General features: G+C 47.4%; 1 protein-coding gene across 1 annotated transcript in view; it reads left to right on the top strand.

Annotated features, from left to right (window-relative positions):
• Positions 1 to 4,620: 4,620 nt before the first annotated feature.
• The window catches only part of LOC104836730 (alpha-2-macroglobulin-like), a 29,190-nt gene continuing 22,837 nt past the window's right edge, over positions 4,621 to 10,973 (top strand). The window contains exons 1-6 of the mRNA XM_010575452.1: positions 4,621 to 4,709; positions 6,399 to 6,582; positions 7,621 to 7,780; positions 8,683 to 8,735; positions 9,255 to 9,275; positions 9,634 to 9,802. Coding sequence (XP_010573754.1) covers positions 4,621 to 4,709; positions 6,399 to 6,582; positions 7,621 to 7,780; positions 8,683 to 8,735; positions 9,255 to 9,275; positions 9,634 to 9,802 — 676 coding nt within the window. The remainder of the gene's footprint in view (positions 4,710 to 6,398; positions 6,583 to 7,620; positions 7,781 to 8,682; positions 8,736 to 9,254; positions 9,276 to 9,633; positions 9,803 to 10,973) is intronic.

Here is a 10,973-nt window from a genome sequence, read left to right as displayed (position 1 = left end):
TACCAAAACCTTGCCACATAAAACCAATACAGTACATGGCACAGTGCACATGAGTGTTCCTGTAGGGATTTCCCAAATAGCCAGTCACAAGCCTTGGCAAGCAGCAGCTTAGTGGTAGATGTTCTGGGGCACGTGTTTGTTCTGGGAAAGGCAGGCTGGAGAAACGGGCTGACGGGAACCTGGTGAAGTTCAACAAGAAGAAGGTCAAAGACCTGCAGCTGGGGAGGAACAGCCCCATGCACCAGTACCTGCTGGGGGTGACCCAGCTGGAAAGAAGCTTTGCAGAAAAGGTCCTGAGGGTCCTGGTGGGCACCAAGTTGAACATGAGCCAGCGATGTGCCCTTGCTGCAAAGGAGGTGGATGGTATTCTGGGCTGCATTAGACAGAGTAGTGCCAGCAGGTCGAGGGACGTGATCCTTCCCCTCTACTCAGCACTGGGGAGGCCACACCTGGAGTGCTGGGTCCAGTTCTGGGCTCCTCAGTACGAAAGAGACATGGACATACTGGAGAGTCCAATGAAGGGCCACAAAGATGATGAAAGGATGGGAGCATCTCTCCTATGAGGAGAGGCTGAGACAGCTGGGACGGTTTATTCTAGAGAAGAGAATGCTGAGGGGAGACCTTATTAATTTATATATAATATATATTTATATAATGCACCTGAAGGGAGGGCACAAAGAGGACAGAGCCAGGCTCTTGTTTCCAAAAATAAAACTGCTGATTCCCCCCAGCAATTTTATTTTCAAATAATTGAAATTTTCCTTGCATCACCTGGTTGAAAGAAGCAGCTTAATGCAGTTTTGAGCAATCCAGTTGCAACGCAACAGCAGATTCCTCACACTGCCATTTACAGAATGCCTTCAACTGCATATCACTGGTATGTGGGGCTTGACATTCATAGAGGATGTAACACATGAAGGTATCGGGGCAGATGAAGACGAAAACACAGCTCTTAGCATACTCAACTAAGTGGATGTCTGCTGAAACTCATATGGAGTTCACTGAGCTGAGGGGCTTAAGATGGGAATGTTCCCAGCAAGGGTAGGTCTGATTTTCAATAACCATGCCTGCAACAGTCAGACCTGGGGAAACTGTGAAAAAACCCACCATATTTTAAGCAGTCTACTAGGAGCTAAAAACTTTGAGATTTCATCTCAGATTGTCTGGGTTACTTTGGGTGAGTCATTTTGTCTGTGCCAGAGTCCATTCAACCATCAAGAGACGATGCTGTCCCTGACTCCTAGGAAGTTGCCAGGCCCTACAGAAATAATGCTGGAGACTTTGCCTGTTTTGTCAAAGTAGTGGTAGCAGCTACAGAAGGAAACCTAGCAGTTACTTTACCAGAGAACCCCAGTGAAGAAACAGCTTCTCATGTTATCGTGATGTGTGTAGGTGAGGTGAGCACGTCTCCGAGCTTGCCTAGTTTACCTCGTGAATAGCGCAACATCTTTGCCTCCCCTAGGATTTTACAGTGCAGTGCATACTAGACTATTTTACCTTTTAGCTCTTCAAACATGGCCTCTCAGTCTCATCCCAAAGAGATACTCAGGAAATGTAAAATAAATAAATACATTAGGTTGCCTCGAAAGTTGACCATTCTTCAAAGGGAAAGGATTTTCAGCTGCGAATTTTACTTTCAACAGTGCACATGGCACCTCTGTGCGTTCAAATTTTTACAATACTAAAGGGATTTGAAGCAAATATATTCATTTCCATGAAAAGCAGTGGAACAAATCTCTTTGGCAGAGCTTTTAATCTTCTGTCTAGAGCATGTTGATACAGCTGATCGATATACACTAAGTTTCTTGGAAGTTCTTTTTGGATGAACTCTTGTAAGCAGCGATGAATGAATACTGGAGGAGCATGGCTTGCAGATCAAGGTAAGTTACAATCCTCATTCTCTATGGCATTTCTGAGGCTGCACTTAGACAGCGTTTGGTCTGCTGACCCCCAGTTCAAGAGGAACATGGAGAAACTGGAGAGGGTCCAAGGGAGGACTACCAAACTCATCAGAGTATGGAGCCCTTACCCGTAGGGAGTGACAGGGGGAGCTGGGCTTGTTTAGTCTGACCAAGAGGAGGTTGGGGTGATTAAATAACTGCCTACAAATACTTGAAAGGCAGTTGTAAGGATGTTGGAACATGACCTTTCTTGGTAGGAGCAGAAGATACAACATGGGGCAATGGCTGCAACTGCAGGTTGCGGAGTTCCAACTGGACATGAGGAAAAATGCCTTCACCAGAAATTAGTGCAAGTTTGGAAGTTTTCAAGATTTGACTTGACAAAGTCACAGCTGACAGCATTGGCAGCAGTCCTGCTTTAAGTGAAAGGATGGACTAGATAAATTCTAGAGCTCCCTTCTAACCGGCACTTCTGTGATGCTGTCAATGAATGCAGTGGGATTCTTCATTCAGATACAGGATGCTTAATGCTCTTTTTGCACAACTGGGGCACCTGTCCCTTTGAGCTATGCCAAATGACAGGAATTCAGATTCACTGAGAGAAATCCAGGAAAGATAATACTGAAACACACTCTCCTCATGGATAGGCTGATACCTTGCAGGAGTTTTCCTGCGGAGCTTAGAGTTAACCACTTAAAATCTAGCCAAAATGATCTAGAAAGCCTGTTGGCCTTCTCAGCTCTACTCACAGCAGGTGGAAATGGCAGGAGAGAGAGGGAAAACTCATTGCCACTGCCTTGTCTGCGCCACCACCTACGAGCTGAATCACATGGGCCGTGCAGAGACCCTTGAAATTAGTCTGCTGGGGCCCAAGTTGCTATTGGGAATGGAGTGGAGGCCAAGCAGCTTGAGGGCAGATTTTAGAAGTCAGTTCGGTATCTGTGCATGTTCATTGGTACCTCCTGGGATTCTCAAGCTTTTAAAATCTTGCCCCCTTCAATTGACTGAAAACATTTCTCTTCAGTTTTTGGCTACACAGCACATTTTTGACCAAGGTCCTAATGATTGGGAGCTGGCTTGTGAGCGGTGTGAACTGGTTGGCTATTTGTCAGAAAGGGTAGCCCTACCTTCCTCTGCTGTGTGCAGTTCTTCCCTGTAAGGTTTGTGTTCAATCAGTCCAGCTCCCAACCTGTTCAAACCGATGTAAAGTGTCATCTTCAAAAAGGCTTTGACCACCCCACACACAAATCCTCTTCTCTGCGGATGAGGCAGATCTTCCTGGGTTACATTTATTTTGGGCAGGCAGAGCAACCATTAGGCATCAGATGGAGAAGGCAGAGCACAAACCTGGGCTGTCTTTTGTGCAGTCCCCAAGGAAATTGGACATGCACTCCCAGCCTCTCGCTTTCCCATGCAGGTCACTGCAGGGCAGAATGAGGTCTGCAATGAAGGTTTGTTATCTCACGGCACTTGGATTTCTTAACTCTGAAGTTCCTGAGCTTACAAAACTTCTGATGATGATAGTGGGAGAGGGGAAGGACAGACAGATAATCATTTCATCCTGCACCCTTTTTAATCCAGAAATTATGCTTTACATCCTCTAACATAGATCTCCTTTCTTTGGAGTTCGGGTTAGGACTATAAGAAAGACAGGTATTCTACTGCCACTTGCAAAGGTAATAATTACCAGAGCTATTGATCCTCCTGCTGCAGACCAAGGCAACTATGGTAAAGACAATGGTCAAAAAGAAATTTCCCTCCGTGATGCAACATCGCCCATCACAGTGCATTACATGGATTTTCACATAACAAAACCAGTAAGGACTCCATCAAACAGCAATAACTGGATCTAGATGTGCCAATAACTTGACCTGGAACTAAAACCAGTACAGGGAAAGCAAGACCGAGGCCATGTCTGTTCTGTTGTGTGAGGGCAGCTGCTGCTCTGGGGAACTGGTTAATGTGTTACACGCTGTTAATGGGTTGAACTTTTGGCAGCTTCCCATCATGTCACTGTCCCTCTTTCTGTCAGGGTGAAGGCCAGATTATCTTAGATGACTTGATTGTCCAGGCACTCTCTGGCCCCTTTTCCTGGCATTAGCCCTGGTGGGACAGGGAATGGAGACCATGGGGGCGCAGGGTGGGTGAAGGGGGAACGTTTTCAGAGTTTGCATTCCCTGTTTTCAGATCCCGCCTGTAAGCGGGGGTGAGGCTTGCCCGCTCTGGTTTCCCAAATGCCAGCTCAATCTCCTGCCCCCAGTTTGAAGGAAACCAGACCACTCCTGCTCCTCCAGCCGCCGCCGTGACCAGCGCCGCGGCCAGCTCCGTACAGGGACCCCTGCCAGAAACGGAGGCCTTCCCCTTACCCTCCGCTGTTAGCCCTCCTTTTCTTTAGCCACTACCTTTCCTCTTCCGTTGCCTGCTGCCCTGCCACAAAAAAAAGAGACGGCTCCAGCCTGCTGGGCACCCTCCCCTCCCTCTCCCCCCCAGCGCCTGGCCTTCTGCCCGGACTCAGAGCTGCTAGTTCAGCTCCTCCGCACCGCCTCTCCCCATTTCCAGATGGGCCCTGGCCTCCAGCCCTTATCTCCTCCAGCCCCTAGGCTGTTTGCAGAAGAGAGTATAAAGGCTTGGCTCAGAGAGCAGAGGGGGAGTACGAGCAGCACCGGACCAGGCTGGGTGTCTGCTGGACTCACCACGACCTGCTGCCCTGCTCCGCACCATGGGGAAGGACGGGCTGCTCATCAAACCCAGCGTCTTCCTCCTGCTCCTCTTCTTCCTTCCTGGACACAGCTCGCCTGCCACAGAGCCGTAAGCTGCGCAGGGGGGTCTCTGGGCAGGCAGGAGACCTGGGTCGTATTTCTGTCTGTCGCTTCGTCTCTCATCTTTTGCCTACTTTCTTTTACTCAGGAATAAAGACCAGGGCTTTATTTTACCAGGGCTGGGTAAAGCATCTTCTACAAACAGCAGCTGTAGTGCTTCAGGGGGACCCAAAACAGTCTGTGAAACTGAGATATCAGTAAAACTTCAGGAAAAAAAAAAAAAGAAAAAAGAGGGAGAGGTCTATGAGAATACCTTTTGCTGCTTCAGTGAATTGACAGGATTTCAACAAAATTTTCTGCACAGAATTGGTTCTTTTGAAAGGCAACTTTTTATAACTGTTTACACATTCAGTTTTCCTTAAGAGATAGGCTTTTTTGAAAAGACAGTGAAAAATTTCATTTTGGGTTGGCTACCCTACTCCCAGGCTGAAATGCCCAGGGGATGGGAGTGGTTTTTTGATTGATAATGGGAAAAAAAGGAACAAATAACAGATCTGGCATAACCAGAAATGGCTTTATTTTTTAACTCACATTTTTCAGCTCAGCCAATGGAATGAAAATTCCCTTCTCACCCAAGGTTAGATGGCACTGTTAGACTGTGACTGTTAAGGTCTGTGAGGGTATATTGTGCTGCATCCTTTCTTCACCCCCTTTTGCCCTGTTTGTATGTGAAGGGAGTGCGTGTTTTGTGCATGTGCGTCGTACTTGTATGGCAGGAGCAGCGCACGAGGGGTCCTGACATCCCAGAGGCTTTCTCCTTTGGCTTTTTGGCAATGTCTTTTCCTCCGCAGCAAAGCAAGGCTGTGCTGCAGCGCTTTCGTCAAATGCAGACAGCAGGGCTGGGACCTGAGGGGCCAGAGCTTTCTCCCCGTAGACCAACTGATGGACGTCAAGGTGTGAGAGCCGCCCATACCGCTAAAGCGAATGCCCTACCTTACTGCTGAGGTGTCGAGGGCTCTTCTCCCAGATGCTCGCTGCTCTGGGGATGCTTGTCAGAGGCCAGTCCTCGCCCACCCAAAAGGAAGCCCTGTTGCCATTAGAGGGGTCAGGTTTGATTCCCAGATGCAGTGCTGGGCACCGGGACACCACCGGCATGTTGCTCCCCTGGGAGGGAGGTTGCGTAGGGTTGAGCAGGGACCCCCTGCTCCGGCTGAGACAAGAGGGGCTTGCTTCCCTGAAAACCTGAAATTTTCTCCAGTGTTTTTGCTGAAGATGTGGCACCACGCTGTGGCAGTTTTGGGTCTCTGCGAGGAATGAGAGTTAGTGCTACAGACGGTTGGCAGCGTGTGGTCAGTGGCGTTTATTCACTAGGTACCGGCACTTGTGCAGCTCCTGAATCCCACTAACAGTGTCCAGCAAAGGTGACAATTAATTGACTTGTCCCCACTGGCATTATTCAGGGTCCCAGGAGGAAGCACTGCTGTTGTGCCAGAACCTGGAAAAACATATCCCTTCCAGACATCCGCACTGAGGATTTCCTGTGGTTATTTTACTTCTGAGACTGGCCTCTCTGCTTTCCCCTGCTGTTACAGACATGCTGGAAATCTTGTTACACTCCTAGAAAATGCACCTCTCCCCCTGTGCAGTGAAGGCTGTAGTCATCAGATTGGTTTATTTGTTCTTTCTGTACAGCTCCTGTTACCTGTTCCTCTGACCTGTCCTTCTCCCCTCTTCCTAGGCAGTATATGGTGCTACTGCCCTTTCTGATACACACCGATTCTCCTGAGAAAGTCTGTGTTCAACTGACCCACCTGAATGAGTCTGTGACGCTGAGTGCCACACTCGAGTATCAAGGTGAAAACAGGAGCTTGATTGATGACGTGGTGTCAGAGACGGACTTGTTCACCTGCATCCCTTTCTCGGTGAGTATCTCATCCTTGTGGGCTGATCCCTTGTGCCAGGGATAAACTGTAAGGGCACTGTAATGCCAGAGTAACACTGTGTAGGTATTCACATCCCTCTTGGCCAAAGGTATGTTCACGTCCATCCTCAACACCCTTTCACTGCTGAGATCTCCTTAGTGTGCTATCTGAATGGGAAACGCTGAACCCTGGAAAGCCAGCCCCTCTCTAGGACAGAAGGACAAGAGGCCAGGAGAAAGAAGTGATTTTAGTATTGATGCTCCTGATGGCTGTTTGGTGAACAGCTTCTTCAAATGGCTCTTCACATCATCCTTCAACAGCCACAGATTGTCACTTGAGTGCCTTCAAATTGGGGTAGAGCTTTTGAACCTCAGATACTTTTTGACTTGTGGATATGGTACACTGAATTAATGTAAGACCATAGAGCTGTGATTGCCTGTGACTGAAAAAGAGAGTGAGGCAGGAAATTTGTACCTTAATGTAGTTGATAGCCCCAGAGACTATAGCAAATTGTGGGCAGCTAGGGAAGTTGGTCATCTGGCTCAGAGCACAGATTACGTCTTTGGCCTGAAGGCTGAAGAACGGGCCTTCAGGACACGGAACAGGTTGGCATCCGTGTCTGGCTTTGTCAGATATAGGCTGAAGACTGAGTTTTGTCACTTGGAGAGAGATCTGGTGTGTCTGGTTTGGAAAAGGAAATGTTCTGCAAGGACTAGGGACATTATCTGAAAGAGAAGGGGAATTATTCCATTGCCCCTGTGAATGTCAAAAGGAAAAGAACAGAAAAGTTTTGGTCAGGGCAGTAAGAATTTCTTGAAATTGGGTGGCAGAGGTGGGAGTGCCTTTGCTGCACAATACTTGGACAGCAGTAGGAATATAGGGCAAGTGAAGACCAGTCTCTTGTTCCTGATTATAGTTCTCCTCACCTCTGTGTTGGGTCCATCAGGATTATATTAACTCTCTTATTTCCTAAAGGCCAGTTCAGTTCTGGAAGCGTTTAAAGGTGGTCCATAACATAGTTGCTTTCTTACTCTCCAGCTTCCAAAATCAAATAGCCCGTCACCAGTCACATTTATCACTGTGACAGTGAAGGGGGCAACACTGCAGTTCAGGAGCCGCAAGTCGGTGCTGGTCAAGAATTCTGAGAGCTTGGTCTTCGTCCAGACAGACAAACCCATCTACAAGCCTGGACAGACAGGTACTTGGGAAGGGGTGGAGATTTGCTTTTGAAGAAAAAATTCATACTAAAACTGTTGTTTTCTCTGGATACTAAAACTGTGCCGGCCAGATGTTGATTGCTTTCAGTGGGGGTCAGAACTGCAATCTCGTGGCTGAGGCTTATGTTTTTAATGCTCCATTTAGGAACAATTTGGGGAAACTTAGATACATGCATCTATCATCTGGAGCACCTGCACACACTCCCTCTGTCACTGGGGGCTCTATTGTTGTGGTCCGTGCAGTTAGGGTCCACATTAGAATCAGAGAAAGACTGGATATTTGTCCTACAGAGAACAGGGCCAAAATTCAGACTGTGTCACAAAATAGCTTTTAAAGCTGCAGCTGATTTTGCTCAGTGAAGACAGAGAGAACTATATAAGCCATTTATTTCTTCTGGGTCATTGATCTCCTAAATTTGGCCTGGACAGAAATGAATGTCCTAAAAGAGACACTGAATTCTCTATCCATCCAGAGCCAACACAAACTTGCAGCCAAGTGCTGAAATAATTTGCTTGTATTCATCCTTCCTAAGAAGTCAGTCTAGTTATAACAAAATTAGAAGACCCATGTGAATTCCCATGTAAAAATATACCCTTGCAAAGTAAACAAAGGCAACTTAGATTTAACTTTGGTCCTGATTAATGAGATTCTGATGCCCATGATCAGTAAGGTGTTCAGACTGCCATGGATTTGCTCTTAACATCCTCTTATTCATGTAATTTCTTACATGGGTAAGCTTCTAGCATGACTTAGCTTTCTAGTGAATGGAATTTCTTTAGAAGAGAACAGCTCCGTTCTCTGTTGTACCATTTGTTTTTGCAACTGATGTTTTCTGGTTGGTGACTGCACTGTGGAACCTCACTGTCTGCCTTTCTCCATCAGTCCTGTTCAGAATTGTTTCTCTGGATACAGACTTCCGTCCCCTGAATGAAGTGGTAAGTATGATGCTTCCTTTTCACTAGTTACTTGGCCTTAAGTCATCTGTGTGGGGAAAGGGAGGAAAGAAGTGTCTTTTGGGGAGAGCTCTCAGTACACTGAGGTAGTTGTGCAATTCCTGTCTTACCTCAGGTCTTGTTAACAGGGTCTGTGCTTCAAATTTCTGCATAAGGCTGCCTTCTGCATTCTTGGAAAAGTTTGACAAACTGCAAATGAACCATGCTGGTGTAAGCACCTCAGCAGTGGGCAAATCTACCATTATCACAGAGTGCACCTGCTCTTATTAGTATTGCAGATCATCCAGAGTTAGTGATTTCAGCTGACTTTTCTGCCTGAGACAAAGGATTGCCCTCCCCCTTGATGTACCTCAAAATACTCTGTTGCTCCGTACCAGGAACTTTTTTCCTTATCCCATTGGGTGCTCAGCTTGTTCCCTGAAACATGGTCATAGCCCTGGTCATTTGAGCGTGTTGCTTGCACTCTGTCTAAATATGCTGTTTCCTTTCTTCTTTTTCTAGTTTCCGCTGGTGTATATGGAGGTATGTACAAGCATTCAATTCATGTTCACATCTATTGCACCTCACCCTGGGCAGAATAACTACCAGTTGCCTCAAGATGATTCTTGTCTATTTTATGTATTAAGCAGGTCCATTACATTAATTTGAATATACAGAGCTTTAACTCATATGGTGGCAACCATGTACTCTGGGCCAAGGTTACAGCTCCTTCTGTTGTCCAGCCCTGGGCTCCCCACACAACCCTGCTAGTGCCCCCCACTCCTGTCCTGCAGCCTTCTGAAACACTGGGGCTGGGCTTCCCCTCACTGCTTTTGATTTTTAGCTCTTGTTGCAGGGTCCCACTGTTCTCACAATCTCCTTGTGGTCACATTCTCTGTAGGACCCAAAGAAAAACCGTGTGTACCAGTGGACAAAGGTAGAGTTAGAGAAGGGGTTAATCCAGCTGTTCTTCAACCTCACCTCCGAACCTATGCAAGGGACCTACACAGTGGTGGCACAGAAGGCCTCTGGGAAGACAATTCGGCATCCTTTCTCTGTGGAGGAATATGGTAACTGTCGCTGCAGTTTCAAGATCCTAACAGCTAGTTCTGTGAGGCATGAAAGCTTAATTGAACAGGGTGGTAGATCTGACCAGGATGTCCCACACGGCTGGAAAAACAGCTCTGTGTCCTCTCCCTCCCAAGCATCATCCCTTTCTGAGGAGTGAAGACTGAAGGACTTGAGCCACCCATCTCCACTCCTCCCTAAGCCCCAGGCCATGCAGTGCAGCTCTTCTGACTGCCCCTCTCAGCAATGCTCCCATCAGGGCAGCAATGTGCTTGGATTAGTCTGTGCTGGCAACCACAAGCCTCACCTCCTTTCAGAGGTGAATTTAAGGCCACAGCCTCATCTCCAGTTGGCTACTGTCAAGTGTCATGCTATGGGTCTGGCTCTCCCTTGCCTAAGGCCCAAAGACCTTTTGGTGTAGGCTGGGGCTGTCTGTAAATTCAGACCTTGCCCTTCCTCCCCCACAAGCTAAGCCTGCAGCTCGCATGACGCCTTAGTGCCTTAACCTCTCTCTGGTGCTCTCACCACTATGCCAGTTCCATCTGCTTGGCTAGAAAATGGTATCCCAATACACACCAGCACAAGGTCGCAACCAACATAGGTTCCCACCCCAGCAAGCCAGCTGTAGCCCTTGTTATATGGTCTGACATGATCTGGCTCATGCAGCAGAGATGAGTCCTGAAAGATGAGTCTGGAAGTCCTTTGACTTTTTTCAATTGCAAGACTGTTCCTATGCCCTGAATCCCTCCTAGCTCTCCCAAGACAGTCACCGACCACTTCCCCTCCTGCAGCTGGGTTTGGATGTGATGTCACCCTCTGCTAAGTCACCGGGGAAGCTATGGGGTCTTCCTATTTTGCAAATTGGTGAGGTCTACATGCTTTGGAAATGCAGAGACCAGGCTGCAGTCCCAGTTCTGCATGTTTGTGGGAGACCTGTATTGAGTTAACTCTCTATTTTACTGTATCCTACTGCTGTGGGACTGATATCCCATGTGTTATCTAAGAAGCTGCTGTATTTTAATAGCTGGTGTAATAATCTCGTCTTACCTGGCACAGTTGTTGGCTGAGTGCCTGTGGTTTTCACTGACTTCAGTGGGATGTGCAGGTGACAGAAGCCTCTAAAATCTGACCATTTAGGTGTAAAAGGGTTTCAGGTCATTTGTAAGAATAGTC

The sequence above is a fragment of the Haliaeetus leucocephalus genome, unplaced genomic scaffold, assembly GCF_000737465.1.
Source record: "Haliaeetus leucocephalus isolate CR32 unplaced genomic scaffold, Haliaeetus_leucocephalus-4.0 Scaffold473, whole genome shotgun sequence".
In the NCBI taxonomy this organism is placed as follows: Eukaryota; Metazoa; Chordata; class Aves; order Accipitriformes; family Accipitridae; genus Haliaeetus; species Haliaeetus leucocephalus.
The sequence above is the reverse complement of the archived record's forward strand: the minus strand, read 5'-3'. Positions and strand labels throughout refer to the sequence as shown.